Below are 19,209 nucleotides of genomic sequence, written 5' to 3'. Positions count from 1 at the left end.
GAATTTTCAACCCAGCAAGTAATAGACACTCAGCAAATAGTTCGCAGAAACCACCCTTTTGCAGCACATACTGCTAAAGTCGTTTATTATTTCCTTCAAACTTTTAGCATCCAAGTCTCATATAAAAAGCTAATAACTCTTATAGCACTGATGACAGTAATAACAACTATCACATATTTGCTTACAAGATATTCACAACTGTTCTAGTGTTGCACATATATTAATTTAGCCACCATAATAGCTGTAGGTTTTTGTTTTAACTTTACAGATAAGTGAAGTAATCAGCTTCAGGCCAGTGAACCAGACTTTAATCAGGCAGTGTGAAACCAGGAGTCTGTGTTCACAGTCAAAAGCAAGTTTAGTAAGTAGAACAACTTGCCAATTACCTGTTCCTTTTAACACACAACTTGCTAAAAATCTAGCAGAGAAGCAATAAGGAAGAGGAATGGCAAGACAGACTAATGTAAAAGAACTCTTGACTCTACAGAATCACTGATGAGAGAATTCCTGGCTAAGCAAATGAAGAAAAGCCAAGACCTAAAAAAAAAAACAAACCCATCACAATGCAACTCATCAGAAGGCGCAGCAGTGCTCACCTGCTGCATTGGGCGAAGGTAGATGATGCGGTTTCTCTCAGGAGGCATCCTGAGGATCTGATCTAGTACCTGGTCCATATTCAGCTTCTTGCACTGTGCATAGTCAAATCGATTTACAATTGGTGCATTTTCTACTTTTAAGTGTTTCAGTACCCTGCATCTGGTAGCTACAAATTGAAAACAGTGGTCAATTCTACGGGTAAATCACACAAACTCCAGAGTGGCACTTGACACAGCCCAGTCACCAGTCCCCACAAACAAACAAATAAAACATTTATACACAGAATTTGTGCAGCACTGCAGAGACAGGACTCAAGCTGAGGTGCTTTTACTTCACACATAAAAAGTCCACATGTGCTGCTAACCTACTGTCCGATCAGGTAGCAACTGCTATTGGGAGGAGACTAAAGGAAAGACTACTTTAAAACATGAGTCTCGGCCCTCCCTGGTGGCGCAGCGGGTTAAAGCACAGCACTAAGAAGCTGAAACCACTTTCGCATAAGTTCGATTCCCGCCTGCCCCGGAGGTGACCACATGGCGTGGCAGACCTCTCCTGACCCGCCCGCTGCTCCCCTCAGCAGTGTACTTCGTCGATCTGCCTGTTCTGCTCCCCACTCTGTTTCTGGTGAAGTCTTTCGCCACCCCTGAGTCTCTGGCCTGTACCCCAGTTCTGTATGCACAAATAAATAAATCTTTAAAAAAAAAAACAAAAAACATGAGTCTCTGCACATGAAACCTCACAATACTAAGGAGTGAAGATTTGAAAACTATGACTGTGGACAGGATTAGAAATAATCCAACAGATGATCCCTCTAAACGAATTTAAAAAGTGATTATCACAGTATTTATTAGTCCTTAATTCTTTATTTAGTAAAGATTTATTTTATTTATTTATGCATATAAGAACTGGAGTATAGGCCAGAGATGAGGGTGGGTGAAATGATTCACCAGAGGCAGTCAGAAACAGAACAGGCTGCTCTACTGAAATACACTACTGAGGGGAGCAGCGGGAGAGGCAGGAGAGGTCTGCTGTGCCACGTGGGTCAGCTCCCTGGCCAGGGATAAAATTCAGGCCATAGTGGCTGGTGACAGCTTGACGCACTGAGACTTTAACCGTTGCACCACCAGGGAGGTCCTACTTTCTACTTTTAAGTGTTTCAGTACCCTGGTAGCTACAAAATGCAAATAGTGGTCAATTCTACAAGTAAATCTCACAAACTCCAGAGTGTCACTTAAGACATTTATAGCCCAGTCACCACTCCCCACTAACTAACAAAACGTTTACACACAGATTTTGTGCAGCCCCTTACTCTTTAAGAGCATTCATAATGTGTTTTTGCAATATGGGTCTAAAATACATACCATGGATAAACATCATCTTGGGACAGTCTTTTAGCACTAGGTCTGTGATTCCACAGTTGGTCATAGTGACTCCAACAAGATTTTTGGACTTCAATACAAGGACCTACAAGGAGAAAAAAGTTAAGATGTAATTGTATCTTCCTGTACTTTTTTTTCCCCTTCAGGCTTAAGTGTTCTCACTGGCACAAGTGAAAAGCAGCTGTTACCAATTTCATAGGGCAAAGAAACTATATAAAGATGGAAATGTTAGCTCCTCTGCATTATCTAGAAACTCTAGCCAGGGATTTTTCTTCACCTGCACGTGGTCATCTTCAATGACCGGATCGCTGGTACTGGTGGACTTATCGGCTGTCCGCTTCCGCTTCATGGCATGACGGGGTTTTGTTTTGGCAACCTCTAGAAAGAGCAAGAGGAAAAGCTAAAATTGAGCCTTGTTTCCTTCCTTTAACAGAACACAATCAGTTGCATTAACTCTAAACTCCATCAAGGCAACTCTCAAATCTACAATGGGGTTCCCGATGGAATGTGGTTGGACTGCTCTTTCCCACTGCTGGTCACAAAGCCAAAATCACCTTCTATTATCACAAACGTGTCTGAAATAAACATAGTATCTCTCTTTATCACTGGGCTATTCCAACAATTAATCTGACACAATCTCTCAACCCATGCTTAAGTTCTATTGGTGTAAAATCACCACTTGCTTCAAATTAGAAATGATCTTGAAGTAGTAAGCATAGCTCAGTGGCTGACATCTGGAGCTATACTCTAAATACCCCTATTTTATTTTACCCCACACCAAGCCTTGTCTCCCATTGCCAATGCCTCTGAAGCAACATCTCTCCAGCTTGTTTGCCCATAACACCTTTCTGATTTTCATTCTGAATGGCTACCCATCCCTAAAAGGCCCAGCTCAAATGTCACTTGCTCTAACAAATCACCTGGGTGCCCAAACATTATATGTGGCTATACTTTCTTGTTTCTCTGTTTAAGCTAAAATCTTGAAGCAACAACACTGTGTTATTTATGTCTGCATCAACGTCAGCAATGAATTAAAATGAACATTCACTGAATGAATTGGCACTCAACATTTACTGAATGAATGAATGCATCACAGATAAAGTAAATGGAGTAACAATAGCAAATATTTACTGAGCGCTTACTGTGTGTCAGGCACTTTTCTAATGGTCTTGCTTGTATTCATTAATTTAATCCTCATAACAGTCCTATGAGAAATTATTCTCCTTCTTTCAGACATGGAAAAATAAAAGAGCTTGCCAACTTCTACGCAGTGGAAGTAGAAATCAAACCGGGCAACCTGGTGCCAGTTAGTATGCCAGGAAACCTATACTCATTCTCACCTGGCAAACCCTGGTTTGTGAGAAAAGCCCTAACACACTTATTGATACTGTTCTAGAGCACTATAATTTAATTATTATAAAAGCAAATACTATGTTAATTTTGTTTAAACAAGTTCTAAATTTGTCTGAATCTTAGCAAGTACAGACATATTCTAAAACAAACACTAAAAGTCACTGTGCTCATTTTTGATATTTCATCTTTCTGTAGCCAAGCATATTCTGAAATAAAATTAACCTTCCTGAATTCAACTGTACCACACCATCCTTCATTTACTACTATATTAACAAATATTCCACCTGTTGAATCACCAACTTCAAACAGGGAAGATTTGAAGAAAGATAGGGAAACAAGATGTAAATACTGCAAACCCCCATGTCTGGGGGTTGGAAGTCTAGACACAATACCTTTTAGACACTTGTGAACCTGTTTCTCTACCATTTGGAATCTTGGTGAAATCCTACTACAGTAAAACAATTGAAAACAGTTGCTCTGGTTAAGGCCTCAAAAGGCTGTCCCAAAGTTCTACCCATTAAACTTCCTCCAAGGACTCCTGTCAACAAAAACCCTGGAGAGTTCTGGAAAAACAGTAAAACTATCAACCTGGGCAACTAACTTATTGCACAGTATCTTAAGGGAACTTCAAACTACACTTAACTATCTTCACTGACAAGGAATCTTCTAATGGCAACATGTTTCAGTTGACAGTCAATTCACACATCTGGTAACAACTGATAAGTGCTGTTCCCCTCCCCGCCACAGAAATGAAAAAACTCAACACAGGTCTGTTTCCATTCCTTCACGACAGTCTTTGATCAAGTAAGACTCTTCTATTAGCAGTCCCCTTTCATGATCCAATTTTAAATTCTCACCTTCCTCCCCTTTAATTGATCAGAGTGCCCAAATTTATGATTTACTTTCTAAGGAAAGTTATAAAATTAAGTTACCCTTTATATAATGTAGTGAATGTGAAAAACAAGGACTTCCCATTTAAAAGGAAAACAGGCATCATCATGTTTCTTATGCTTCCCTCTTGTTTTGGGGACAATTAGCGATTTCAATATAACCATCAGCATCAACATACCTCATGATGGTTCCTACCATTTATTAAGTTCACAATTATTCACTGAGTCACACCAGGTAAGACAAGTGCTAGAAGCTGAGACTACAGTGGCGAACAAGTAGATAATGTCCCTGCCTTCGTGGTGTCCGGTCTATTGGAGAGACAGACAGTGAAACTCGAGATTACAGCAGTGTGGCTAACATTTGTATGGAGGATATTACAGAAGCACAGACTAGCAAGCCAATCTAGTCTTGGCACTAGTGTGTCAGGAAAAGAGGTGAGGATTTATGAAAACCGCGCTAATCTGTATGTTATCCTTAACAATTCAATAATTTCTGTGACATTTATTTTATGAAGTGGTATACAACAAGGATAAAAAGAAAACTTACAGGCACTTATTCCTATAACAGGAATTCAAGTGACAAAGAACTGTATTTGTTTAATTTTTAAACTTGCAAACTTAAATTCCTTTATTAGTTTAGATATTCCCCCCTTAAAACTTTTAAAACGAAATAGCTAAGAGATTTAAGTTTGCAAGTTTAAAAATTAAACAAGTTGTGAGCTACTCAAATAATCTGTTGGTCTTTCCAAAAAGAGACGTAGTTAATATTAAAATCAGGACTTTGACATTTCCCCAGAGAAGCTGCCATTTGAAGTAAATGGACATTTGTATGATGTTTAAGAAACATTAGGAAATAATTTACCTAGTATACACACATCAGGTACACCTATTAGTCTTCTCAAATTGATTTTTAAAAAGTCATACAAGGTAATAGATATAATTTATCTAAAAAATGTAAAAGCACTATATAAAAATGAGATTTTTCTTTTTTAAAATCTATGGAATCATTTAATCTAGAAAAAGTCTTAGTGAATAAACAAGACAGAAAAGAGCAAGCAAAACATGGGGCAAAAAAGGAGTGAAAGTGCCCTATGATCAGTCCGAAGGAGTTATTGTAAAAAGCCTGAACAGCCACATCCTATAAGGCAGGCTCGATGCCGTGAAAATGACAAGAATCTTTTTAGCTGATCATTGTAACAGAATTCCAAACAAAATCCAAAATTGAAAAATTATAAAATACAACAATAAATCTGTGATAAATACACAACTAGACAAAGCGATTTTAGGGAAAAAAAACTAGAGAGGACAGAACAGAGTAGAATGCTCAGCAGGTTAACCTGAATACTCTAAGGTACATGATGAAAGAGTCTTTCAAAAATAATGACATAAGAATGGATGTCCAAAATAGTATTGAGACAACACGGTGACAATCTGGAGTAAAAAAATGATGTTAGTTCCTACAGATTAAAATACAAACTAAACAAGTGAACTCAAGAATGACAAGATGTGAGCAATCATCTGAACCAGGTGTCACAGTATCACGTAAACGAAACCTTGCCGGGAAATGTCTCACTTTACAAATAGAAAAACTGTGTGATGGAAGAGTCATAATAAAGAATTTGTCTTTAAATTGTTTGGTATGATGAAAAATTTGGATGAATGGTGCTGATGGTGCACAATGTGACTGAAGCCCTTAATGAGGAACTGGACACCTTACATGGCGAAAGCAGTCATTTTGTGCTACGTAAAACTAAAGGAGGTGTCATGAAGTAGAATTCAAGCTGCAAATAGGATTTTCATCATATGGCAGAAGAGGTGCTTGCAAAGTGTCATGAAAGGAAGATTCAAAAAAACTCATTTAAATGAGTTGATGCATCAGCAGGATTAGCATCTAATTAAGTTCTCACATTCATCTTCCGAAAGCTTTGGGTTAGTTTAACTCCACATGATTCAGTCAGCTCTCTTCAGTGTACAGGAAAGCACTGGCTGGGGATGATTTTAAGGTGTTCAAGTCGAGGGAGACTTGGAGAATATTAAAATACATTTTTATTCAATGATTTTAACTAAAGGCAAGAGCTAGCTCGTTAAAACAAGGTCAGAAATATACATAGAATTATGATTAAGAAATGTGCTTACCCCCCGCCAACCCAATGCCTTAGTATATTTACAAATATTAGTAACAGATGAAATTATAACTACGTCTTCAGTATACCTTCATAAGTCTCAGCTAAACTACTTACCTGTTTATCTCCTGGCAAACCTAACAAGAAACAAAACTAGACTTCAGAAAAACAAAAACAAAAACAAAAACGACCAAGTGTCACAGGGGTAGGTTTAAGGCTATACCCAAATGGCATGTTACCCCCAAGCCCAAGCCACCTCGGGTTCTTACCTTTTGCCTAAGGTTTAGAACTTTCCTAAGCATGGGAAGGGAGCAGTTTATCTTTTGAGATTTAGACATTAGAACCAATTATTAGAGTCAATAAAGACAGTTGTTATAGCTTAACTAGCTTAATTCCTTGAGTTTTTCTAGGTTGGATCTCCAACAAACTGCTCTGCCCCCGCCCCCTTCCCACCACCACTGCTGGAAACTAGTTCAAGATCTATATGATCCGCAGACCCCCACACAGAATTCCACATGCCGCACGGGCTGTAGGTGAGTAAACATATGGGACAAGCTGTCGCCCCTCGAGTCCTAAGCTGCAGTTGCTAAGCTGGGAGCATTGTCATACCTGACTCAGATACCAGCGGTACATGGGAGAGTCTGCTCCTGGCCCGTGTTAGGGGCCTCCGAGGGTAGTCTTCATTAGACTGCACGTCACACCTCTCAGGCTGGGAGCTCCCCCTCCTGTCCTCACCTGCAGCCCCAGAGCCACTCCCATTAGTCCTCTCATCATGTGCTGGGCCTGCCGACCCCCCTTGTGGCAGAGTCCTAAAGGAAAAGGCGGATCTCGTACCATCCGGGCCATTCACAACAGAGGCTCGGCTGGTTGAAGGACGTTCCTCATCAGAACACCTGCTAGTTCTCCTTTGGGATTCCTGGGGCCTGTGACAGCAGCATCTGGGGCAGACAGAACTCTCTGCATCTCCCTCCTCCATGGCCTCAGAGTCCTCTGACCCACCGGGGGAGCAGACACACTGCCTGGACACATCCACTTCTGTAGGGCTAGGCTCGGAAGAGCCGCCGCTGTTCACGGTCCTTACAAAGTCGGGGCTTTGAGAAGCAGTGCTGTGTGAGCTGGAGTCTCTCACTGTGCTGGCGGCGGTGCTGCTGCAGCTGGGATAAACATCCTTGCTTTTTTTCTTTTCAGGAATATCCCTAGCTGCTTTCATATCGGCTTTGATCTGCTCACTGGTGACCTGACAGCCTTTCTCACAGCTGCTTTCCTCGAGGGGAAACTGCTTCGACTGGCCCATCTGATGGGAGTTGTACCTCTTTCGAAGTGGAGTCTTGCCTTTTCCACTTACTGCTTATAGAAAAAGAAGAATGGCCCGAGGAAAAGAAAAGATTTCAGTACAAATTCTGGACAAAAGGCAAGAGTAAATTTGGAACAGGAAACAATGTAAACTAATTTTCCTAAAGTATAATGGTGATCACATCACTCAGCTGCTCAAAAATTCTTTGGCTCGTTCGTGACTACCTGGTAGAAACCGTAGCTCAGCCTTGAGAGTTCTCTATGAACCAATTCCAAACTGATTTTCCATTTCTGTACCCTCTCTCTATATAGTCTATCCTCTGGTCCAACTCCTTACCCGTCTTACTACCCTGGCCCCTCTGTTTTCAACCCCAGGCCCATGCTCAATCTCTTCCATACCCCACCCCCAAACCACTGAAATAGGTGTCCTGTGACTGCATTTTCTGTGTTCCTGAACTGACTCTTCAATTAAACTAGAGGTTGCCTAGACCCAGAGATCATGACTTACTCATTCTTGCATCCCTCACAGTACCTAACACAGTACCTGGGGCACAGTAAGGCTCAATGAATATAAAAATATTTAAACAAATAAGGTTTTTGTCTAGCTGACAGAAGATCTAGTTTCTAAGTTCAGAAATTGAATTTTCTACAAAACATTAGGTTAGTTATAGTAGGTCACATTACTTTCCCTAGATTCCAGTTTCCAGGAAACCCCCTTCTGACCTTAGTGTAAAGATATCTGAATTTCTTAAAAGCAGTAAAATTTAAGAATTGAGTAATCAACAGTTAGTACATGATTCAGTAGAGAACTGAGCTTCCCGTACACATAAGTGTGTGTAGGTAAATATATATTTCAAGTTCAATGCCAACTGTACACTGAACATTGTAAAACATTAATGAGTAGGGGACCAAAGAAAAAGTGGGCAATTTAAAAACCTCACCCTTGGCTGAAAGTGGTAAGAATTGGTTCTGAGAAACAGAAGGGAAGAGAAGACAAGGAAGAAATATGAACCTGAAAGTTAAGAGAATTATAGCTCCTTGGTGAGGCAAATGGCAGAAAGCTTACTGACTAGATTCAAAGGGAGGCAAGGGATGGTAAGAACATAGTCCAGGACTCCCTCAATCACCAGAGTGGTCGGCGACCTCACTAAGCACACCTGGAAGGATTAGCAACTGGGGCAGGTTGCCGTCTTTCTGCTCTGACGACTCATGGTCATCCTTCACACGGGGTGCAGCCTCTCACTAATCCAATACCCTGGCTGCCACCACTTCCTAAAGCCTCCGCTGCAGGACTCAGTCCTCACACCCTTTTCCCCGAGCCCTGATTCCAGTCTTTTCTTGCACTACACTTGCCCTCAAGAACACCACCCGCACCTCTTCTCACTTGGCCCAGAGCCCTCCCTGCCTCCTGTCATCCTTCATAAGGAATGTGCAGCCGCACCACAGGCCGTGGTGGGGTTACATTACAGGAAGGCCAAGTGTGTCAGTCCTCAAGATGCCTCTCACTACAGGTCAGAGGAAGATGCAATCTCTCACCTGACAGCTCCCTGGACTGCACTGACTCTCCGGCTTTTTCTTCGCGCTCAGAGTATCGCCGAGCACCATTCTTAGGAATCCAGACTTCTTGGAGCTCTAGACTGTCTTCCTCATCGTCACTCTCTGAATCATGAACGGTAATTGGGGTTGGTTTTACTACACGCTGAAGACCACTGGGTCCTAAAACAAAAAGCACAGGCCTACCAGTTATTTTTGCCCAAGAAAAGCTCTTACTCAAAGTTCTGTTTCCAGGCATCTGGGCTCACAAAGATCCTCTGGCTCTATATCACCTACCTCTCTGATCAATCTCTTTAATGGAATATACTTGGACTATGGCAGCACTTCAGTCTAAAGCATGATGAAGGCTTTAAGTAGGATAATATGAGAGCCACCATTGCACTGATTTTTAAAGGTAAATTTAAAAGATGAGATGGCAGCTCCTTTCAGGACTGACACTATTGGAAAAAATCACATAAATCATCCTACTAATGATCAAAGAACAGTCATAAGCTTATAAAAAACAGGCTAGAGCTCTCACTCCTTGCTTCCCAGATGACCAAGTAAAGGACTGATGGTTGTGTCAAAAGAGCCATGGCCACATATAACCTCTCTGCTGTACAAACTGCTCCTATTACATGTCCAAGAATGTTCTTAAGAAATCTGTCATTGAAACAACACTGGAGGCCGCACCCATGAGGGACATGTCCAAAGCGATCATCTTCAGCACCTCCATACTTCCCAAGCTGCATGTGAAGCTCTACTACTGGGGAGCATGCCGCTCACTGCAAGGTCATCAGGAACTGTCTTCATGAAGCCTGGCAGGACTGAACACCCCGACCCCAACTTAGAACTATGGTGCAGCCCCACAACCTCCTCCTGCCCAAGTAAACAAAGGAGTTCAGACCTTAAGAACTGAAGAAAAACCATCCTCTGGAGTTATAAATTGTAGTCAAAGAAAAAAAAAAACAAAACTGAATGTGTCCTCGGCAATATACCCTGTAAGCTGTCAGATCTACAACCCAATTCTCTTTACTAAATGAACTGATATTTGCTCCAGGGAACCACGCCTGTCACACTGTGTAACATCTGACACAAAGGAGGCACTCAATAAACATTTGTTCTGTCAGTGAGTGTAGTATCTGTAAGACACCGAAAACAAGGGTAGTTAAAGATATTTTCAATTCAAAGACAACAGTATTCTGAGAGCCCAGAAGTGGAAATAAAAAAAAAAAAAAACACCAAAAAAACGAATTTTTCAACTCTGTCTCTTGATTTCTGTTTGGGTGGTCTTCAGCAAATTAAGCTTGTAAAAGAATATTAGTTTTCCCATCTGTAAAAGGAAGGTATCTTAAGCTTGCTGCCTGCTGCAAGTCACCCAATAGAAAATGGAGGCTAGATCTTGATTTTTTACTGGACCATGCCAGCCTCTCCCCTTCTCACAGACAGGAAGGGGAAGGATCAGCAGAATATTTAATGAGGTCATTTATTTTTCTGTCAACAATTTAAGGGCTTTCCTGCTGCGCACACATCCATCTGTACCAAGGACGACATTAATACAGACATCAGTAAAAGCATGTAATGCATCAGTAAAATGGCATGTCAAAAAATAACCGTTCTATTTTTCACTTTTCATTAGAGTCAGGTCCTAGTTCTCAGAACCGCGACTGTGGGAAGTCACAGGATTACCTGCTTGTTCCTCGTCAGCATCCACAGGGATAACCGCCTGACTGTGAGCTGGAGTCTCAAGTCCACTCTCAGCCACCACCTCTCCATCCTCTTGTACCATGTCTTCCATCTCATTCAATGCTTAAACAAAAATAAACACAGTCACAGTAAAACAAGGAGAGGTCTCAAATTCCACAGTGCCAAGGAAAACTGGCACCCCTGGAGAATGAACAGCCCCTTGATCATTAGGCCTGCTCTGGGAAAATGGCATGTCATTGTGCTTCATTACATAGACTTCAGAAGAAATGCCCAAGTAGTCTGGAGAAGCGGAATCATGGAGGGGAAGGCTCATGTGGTGCACAAGCTGAGCGTCAGAAAGTGAAAGCGGGGAAAGGCACACAGAGCAGCAGCAGCTTGTGCTGACTCGGAGAGGGCACAGGGATGGCTCCAACAGGCAGCTTTCTTTCTCCTTCTCTGCCACCCGCTGAGTGCTAGTAAGAGACAACTACCAGAAGGCCCATGACCCCTCATCAGCAGTGAGTGTGGCAGTACCTGGCAGCCAGAGCAGCAGCCAGTACTGGCTAGGCAAGAGCAAGCCGTCCATTTCTGTTCCTGTTCTTCAGTGGCTACAGTATGGTTTTTGCCTTGTATGACAAAGATTATTAACAAATATACCAGTAGTGTATTTTTAATTTCTGATTACATTCAAATGCTTTATTGGTATCCAACTCTTATATTAGTAAGTGGGAACCTATGATGATTTTTTGTTATTATTCCAGAGAATAAGCCCTGTGAACAATTTCATACTGACAAGTTTTAGGTTACTGTGTCTTAAGATAAAAATGATCACTTTCTAAGAGGATCCCAAAATAAAGTAATTCCTGGCTTCGCTAATATTAAATACAAATCCCTCAAGGTAGTATTCAAGGCACTCAGTCAAGTACCCTCTCCCCACACCCGAAGCATGTGTGCCTGGCCTCAATTCGGCTCCAAGCAGTACCAATACTGTACTCATTTACAGTCTGCTATAACCCAGAGGGCAGCGGAGACTGTTTCCACCCTGTTTACCACCACCTCCTCGATGTCCCGGAGTGTTTCATACTACTGCTATGGACTAAAGCAGTCAATCACTGGAGGAAATAAGCCAACCATGGAAAAAACAAGACTGTCCTGGAAGCAATAAGACTCTACCTAAGGAGACAAGACAAATCCACACAGTTAACGGGCAAGGCAGAAAGAAGTTATCATGCTGAGGTTTTGAGGTTTCATAAAGACAACAGGGCTTGGGTAAACATTCCTGAGCACAGAGAACACTTCCTCTCTTACGCCACAGTTGCCCAGCTCCGCTCAGATCTAGCCCTCAGTATCTACATTTCACTTAGCACCAAACTGAGGTGTGACCTTGTCTAGAAGCCTTCTAAAATAAAGACCAATCAACATTCTTCTTTCGTTCAGCTTTATGGACAACTGTGAATAGCAGCTAGTAATTGAAGAGTTCATCATCTTCTTCAGGCTTTAAGCTGAATATTTTCTTATCTTATTTCTTAAAGCAACCTACAGGAGTAGGAACATCATTTCCGCAGGATACTGAGGCTTTGCAGTGTTAGTGATTTGCTAGACTTTGAACTGAAGTTTGTTTCCAGGGTATCCTACAGTACAGGAACTAGGAGTAGATGGGAAATTTATAGCCTCTGCTCTCAAAGGAGGCATAAAATCCAGTAGACGTTAGGGACAGAGAATAAGGTGAGACTATACTTGCTAAGTGCTAAAACAGCTGAAAAGTACATGCAGAACATAGATGAAAAAGAAGTCACTAATTCTGTTGGGCAGGACGGTTTCCCAGGGACGAGGTAACAATTCAAATACTTCCCCATAAAGAAGCATGTAAGATTTTCCAGAGGACTACCAGTTAGCCAGTGTGAAATAACAGAACAGGTATTTGAATTGAAATGGGATAAAAGAAAACAAAGCAAAAGCAAAAGTAACCTGGGCCCAGAGTGTGAAAAGTTTAGAAAGCATTGCTAGAAAGCTTAGAACATTTTCTTCTGTAAGCAAAGGGGATCCAAAGAACATAAATTCATCCATCTGTCTGTGTGATGAGCTGAACAAAAGCTTTTTAAGTTGCCAGAATAGCCAGCAGAAGTATTTAAAATAACCAAAGTTGTAAACTGAACTTCTTTCTGTTAAATCTACTCAGCACTAGGTTCTGTTAAATCTATACAGCACTTACTCTAATGTGTTTCTGTTCCTAGGTGCTAAGAATAGTGGTTAACATTCAAGATCCCACTTCCTGCCGCTTACACCAATCGGAGGCGGTAAGATCATTTTTAAATAAACAATGAATAAAAACATAAGATAGTAATATCTAAGGTAACTAAACTAAATGACAGTAAAACTTGTGACTAGTAAAGATAAAGTGGTACAGGAGGATGTCTCTGAGATGAACATTTACATTAAGACCTCAATATCAAGAAGAAGCCAGTCACGCAAAGATGGAGAGGGGACCTTCCGAGAGGCTAGAGCCAGTGCGAAGCTAGTGGCAGCCTGGCAGGGCTAAGCGTGGAGAGTGAGTGAGGGGAAGCGCTGGGTGGGGACAGGCTATATATCATGCAGCACTTTACCACCCAAGTCAAGAAACTGGATTTTCTTCTTTTCTCTTTCTGTAAGATTTATTTATTTATTCTTGCAGAATTGGGGTGCAAGCCAGAGGTGCAGAGCAGTGAGAAGCTTCACCAGAGACAGAGTGGGGAGCAGAACATGCAGATCGACGAAGTACACTGCTGAAGGGAGCAGCAGGCGGGTTAGAAGTCTGCTGTGCCATGTGGATCACCTCCGGGCAGGGGATCGAATTCGCACTGAAGCGGCTGCAGCCAGCTTGCAGTGCTGCATCCTAACCTGTTGTGCTGCCAAAAACTGGATTTTTTTTCTAAGGCATTGGGACAGTACTGGGAAGGGTTGGAAACAACATTATCTGGTTTACATTTTTAAAGAGAGCCCAAGTTATCTCAGTACTAATGAACAGAGCAAGAGAGAAAGTAGGGAGACCAGTTTGAAAACTATTATTAAACCATCTAGGTAAGACAAGTAGAGGTGGAGAAATCTTTTAGAGACAGTCAATAAGACTTGCTAAAGGGTTCTGGACTGTGGAAAGCAGGTAGGTGGTGGCAAAGAAAAGGAACGTGTCAAGTGACCCCGCTGGTAGTTAAATAAGATGGTGGTATCTCTGGGTGGGAGAGATGCAAGTAGTTGCCCAATTCTGACTTTCTTTTTTCTAAGTATTTTATCACATCTTTTTAAGAATGGTTGTAACTTAACAAATTATACAAGCTATCTTTTAACCAAATACCAATGTTTACCAAGTATGTTTTTTGTTTCTGAAAACATGTCACAAAATAGAATCATAAATTTTAATGAACTTGAGCAATTTTTACAGATACATTAACTGTTCTCTTTTGTGTACAACCTGATTAGACAGTTCGTCCTTAGGATTCAAAATTAAGATTTTCCATAAATAGGGCTCCACATTTGCTACTAGACCAGCGTCTAGCATTAGCATCACTTGGTTACTAACAGAACCTCTCAGGGAGCCTAGCTACCTGTGGCCTACACCAAGCTGCCAGGTGATTCTGATGCACTCAGGTGTTGGCATCACCACCAAAAAGCTGCAGAACATTTCACTTAGAGGTTAATTTAAGTGAATGGGGGAGGGAGAGGAAGGATACAGCATGTCATTTTTAAAAGTGTAAGAAACTGGGATTTAGGTTTTTTTATTTTTTTAAGTAACTTTTTGGGGTAAGATTTAGTTATTTATGCATACAGAACTGGGGTGCCGGGGCGGTGAGAGGATTCACCAGAGACAGAATGAGAACAAACAGGCAGATCAATGAAGTACATGCTGAGGGGAGCAGCGGGTGGGTCAGGAGAGGTCTGCCGTGCCATGTGGGTCACATCAGTGGCTGGGGATCGAACATGCACTGAAGAGGCTGCAGCTCACTTGCAGTGCTGTGCTTTAACCCATTGCACCCTGGGATTTATGTTTAAAAAAGTAAAAAGATCATTTAAGTGACTTACAGGTAAAACTAGATTTAGTGGTTATAATTACTACAAGAATAATTACATTAGGTATGATTTTTGACATGGTGCTTTTATGCTAGGCAAATGTGAATTGTTACAAGATATGAACATCTATTCCTCTTTTTTAGAGAACTGCAAAATTCAGGTAATAACATTATTTTCAGGTTAAGACCACCAACCTAAAAATCAAGCATTTTGAGTAAGGCTTTTGAAAGTACAAATATTAGATAATATCCTTATCAAGCTACATAATTTTGGCCAAGTATACAGTAATCTGGGAAAATAAAAAAGTCACTGGTGACGCTGCCAAAATGGAAACTTTTGTAGAGAACAGAGAGTGTGCATGGACAGAGAGATGTTAAGAGATACTTTGCCTAAATTCTGAATGCAAAGTTCAGGTAAGCAGGCCACTAAGGCTCACTTGTGTTGTAATCCCGTGGCACGGATGAGCCCTTCCCAGCCCCTAAGTACCCTGACAGAGTCTAGAGAAAAGAGGCATCCCAAAGCTAGTTTTCAGCAAGCAGTTAGGCAGAATGCAGCTTTCCCCTCATGTGTCTCTTCAACTAGGTTCCTCAATGTAGAAAGAGGCAAGCTGAGATAGAGGAAGAAGGGAACAGGATAAAGTCAGCAAAACATGGGCAAAGTAAAAATCATTTCTATCTGGAGCTCACAAAAGATCTGGGTTACCGTCGGCTGCAAACTGCTGCTCTCCTGGCTGGAGGTCTGGCCGGAAGTCATTTTCCTCATCTGAGTCATCTGGGTGCTGGTGGTTGTTGTCGTGGATGTTGGCATTGTTCTGGGCATTGTTATCATTGTCATTGTTGGAGTTCTGGTTGCTGACGAGGGCTGAGGAAACCCCAATCCCTGTGCCGGCACTCAGACCCACTCGAGCACAACCCTAAGGTGAGAGCAAACATATACCCATTACCTTGGATTGCTAGGGAGCACTTCATTTCTGCCAGGCCTTCATTTCTTCTCTAGTAAGCTGATCATCTCTATTAAGCTAGTAATAAGATCACTCAAATAGCACTGTACTTATGAAATATTTCATGTCATATGCATAAAGGACCTCATTTAAAGCTCATGATACAGCACAGCCAGTCAATGGTACCACTAAGACTGGAAACCCCATATTCTGACCTCCAGTCCTGAGCTTTCCCCACTACCCGGCACTGCCATCAACGACAGGAGTGTAACTCTTAAAAACTGCTCAGAGAGAACATAATTAGGTGAAGCATTACTTGTTTATGATGAGGAGAGTACAAGATTCTATTCCTTGGACAGTTTTTAAGTAGCACTCTCAACCTCAATTTCTGAAGTTATATAACTGAACAGAAAAGAGAGCAACAAAGTAAATACATGTCCACAATAAATTCCTAATCCTAATTTAAATTTTGGGTCCCTGATTAGAGATTTATTTTCACAACCAATTCCTCTGAATAATAATTTACTTTAGCTCAAAATTCCAGCTTTGCTTTCATCTTACCTTTAGTTTACAGAACAGAGGAAGAAATCTTCCCACTTATTTTCCTTTCCTTCGCTGGCAACAACTTAACGCTCAGGCCAAAGAACAAGAAGGCATGTGTCACTATCACCTTAATGCATTCACTGAAGCTGGTAGTACTAAGCTCCTCAATAAGACTGAAGGCATATTATAAAAAAGAAAAAAAATAAACAAAAGCTCTATCAAATGTAACTTACTTTGGGTGGTTCACGAAACATCTGGTCCAGGGAAATAAATTCCAAACTTGGTAACAATTCAATAAACTGGCCGAAGGAGTCCAGCTTCAAAGCATGGCAACGTACCAAGTTGATATCAACTAAGCGAGTCCACCTTGAGTGGTCTGTTGAAGAAATGACATGGTCAGAGAGAAATGAGTAACATTTTCCCCATGACTGCTGAATTTTGCTACAGATCACAGATGCTCTCTCACATCCATTTTCTTAAAATGAATATTTCTCATGATCTTTAAAATGTAATGACTCCACTATGACGGTTCCTTACCTAATTTCACTGTGAGAATTATGTGCCTTAGGGAATCATTAATTTAAAACTAAGACAACCTTTATTTAAATGTGAGCCACTCAACCTGCATGCCTATTCAGCAATAGGACAGTAGTTAAGTAATTTGAGAACATTCAGTTAATAGAATGTTACGGGGCTATTAAGAGAACAAAGAAGAAAGTTCACGTCTGACAACTCTCCAAAATACACTCAGTGGAAAAAAAAAAGGAAAAGGTAAAAAACTAAAGCACATTTCTTCACTTAGTGAGATCCTTTTGTATACATGAATTATTTTTAAATGCTATACAAGTAGAGGCTGTATTACACACAGAAGACTTTGTTCAGAAGAATATACAAGAAACCAGTGATGGTGGTTACCTTTGAGAAGAGGAGACTTTTCATTTGTACCTTTCAGTACTGTTTGGTATTGTTTATCAAGTGCATGTATTACTTTTACTTTTTAAGTGTTAACAGGAGTTCTGAGTGATGGGATTATAGGCCTTTTTTTGTTTTGTTTTCTTCTTTAAACTCTTCTGTATTTAAGAAAACAAACAAACCAGAAACCCAATAAATGTTATTTTTTTAAAAAGTGCTCTCTGCCTGTTACAACCTAAAGTTCATAGTCCACAATAACTTCTTAGTGCTTCCGTGCCAGGGATAGAATTCCACTTCCAGCAGGTGAGATATGGCCATTCTCAGTCACTGACCTCAGCAGAGACCCCCGAGCCCTACACAGCAGAGCTGGGCTTCATGTGGGGCAGTAGCATCTGCATGCGAGACACCTCCAACAGCAGTGAGGGCATTTGGTTTGCGCTAAAGAGGATGTGGGTATCACAATGAAAATTCTCAGGTTCTGAATTGATTTGAAGGTTTGGGATTTAGGTATTTAAGAAGAGTATTTAAAGCAACAAATAGTTATTACTCAGGGAAGCAAATGAACTCTACCCCATAAGGAAAAACATCAGGGGCAAAAATTCACACTTCTTTATGCAGGAGGTCAGGTGAGGAGGGGGTCTGAAGTACCCTAGGGTTTTAAGTCCTTGGAAAATTGCACCTCAAGTTAATGCTTAATGTATCACCCAATTAAAGATTAAAAGCATATCCACGTTATCTTTCAGTGCTGTTTGAAGGTAATTCAGAGAAAGCAGCTATAGATTCCTCTGGTAACAATTCTTAATATTCTGTCATGTCAAATGAGTCAAAATGTCAAATAAGTGTAAGGATCAGGGTGCTTGAACCCTAACTTGGACAGTGCTCAGTTACAGGCAGGGAATTTCAGGAGTTCAAAGAGGCACTGAATATAATTCCATTGTTATCAAAGGTTCCCAGAATGTGGAGGAACAATCCATATAAAATATCCATTGGCCTTAGGCATGCAATCACATACACTGAAAACAAAGATGTATAATTTCAGTATCAGCAAAATACGGTATATTTAAAACGTACAGTACCTGAGATCCAATTGTACGGGTTATGTAGATGAGGACAATTATAAATTGCCAGATATTTAATACAGGAAAAAACTTCATTGACCGCCTTCATTCCTATATCTGTGATGATACCAGGATTTTCTACCACATCAGCCAAACCATACTTCACTAGATCAGCATTTGCCATTCTGCCTAGAAAGAAAATCAATTAAAAAAAAAAAAAAATTGAAGATTCTCAAGTGTCAAAGAGTATTGCCAATTCATTATCTTAACAACTAGTATGTCATGCTCTATGATTACTCTGTTACCTGTCCATCTTCAGGTTCCGGTTGGGGTACACTTTAGGTTAGGTACTTAGTATGTATGTTTTACTTCTTTTGCAAAGTAAGACTACATTACAATTCAAGAACAGCTAGTAAGGAAAAAACGTCAATTGCTTAGAAAAGGAAAAAAGAAAGTGACATTTCTTACAGCACAAATGAGATACTTTTTCAGGTGAAGTTTTAGTATTTAGTTTTATTTTCAAAAGGGACAATAACATCTTAAAGTTGCAACTCTCTTACAGACAAAGGTAGTCTGATGAGGCCTTATGTAGTGAAGGGAGGGTAAATGCTGGGAGTTTAGATTCATTTTTAACAACTACTATGACACTGTTAGTAAATATCACCTATCCGCAAAAGCAAGCTTATAACTCAAACACAACTCTCTCTGCCTTGGGGCTTCAGAACTTAATATTGCCACACGACTTGGGGAGGGGTGAGGGGGAGGGAGTCAGGGTGGAAAGTGAAGAGAATTCTGCTTCCAGATTATATCATGGTAAATTACATCTCACTCCTGTATCCTATCATTTCTCTCCTTCACTTG

The 19,209-nt window shown here is 40.8% G+C and overlaps 1 protein-coding gene across 6 annotated transcripts in view; it reads right to left on the bottom strand.

The window, feature by feature from the left end:
* Window positions 1-19,209, bottom strand: part of FBXO38 (F-box protein 38) — a 44,483-nt gene that overhangs the window by 3,407 nt on the left and 21,867 nt on the right. For 3 of the 6 annotated variants that reach the window (XM_012727979.1, XM_012727980.1, XM_012727981.1), the window contains 9 exons: window positions 18,367-18,537; window positions 16,612-16,754; window positions 15,598-15,808; window positions 10,858-10,977; window positions 9,172-9,351; window positions 6,952-7,686; window positions 2,254-2,354; window positions 1,959-2,061; window positions 597-763 (listed from right to left, as the gene is read on the bottom strand). In XM_012727979.1, coding sequence (XP_012583433.1) covers window positions 597-763; window positions 1,959-2,061; window positions 2,254-2,354; window positions 6,952-7,686; window positions 9,172-9,351; window positions 10,858-10,977; window positions 15,598-15,808; window positions 16,612-16,754; window positions 18,367-18,537 — 1,931 coding nt within the window. The remainder of the gene's footprint in view (window positions 1-596; window positions 764-1,958; window positions 2,062-2,253; window positions 2,355-6,951; window positions 7,687-9,171; window positions 9,352-10,857; window positions 10,978-15,597; window positions 15,809-16,611; window positions 16,755-18,366; window positions 18,538-19,209) is intronic. The other 3 variants (XM_012727982.1, XM_004686863.1, XM_004686864.1) reach the window with 3 other exon arrangements.

The sequence above is a fragment of the Condylura cristata genome, unplaced genomic scaffold, assembly GCF_000260355.1.
Source record: "Condylura cristata isolate star-nosed mole 26May11 unplaced genomic scaffold, ConCri1.0 scaffold00021, whole genome shotgun sequence".
Taxonomy (NCBI): Eukaryota; Metazoa; Chordata; class Mammalia; order Eulipotyphla; family Talpidae; genus Condylura; species Condylura cristata.
The sequence above is the reverse complement of the archived record's forward strand: the minus strand, read 5'-3'. Positions and strand labels throughout refer to the sequence as shown.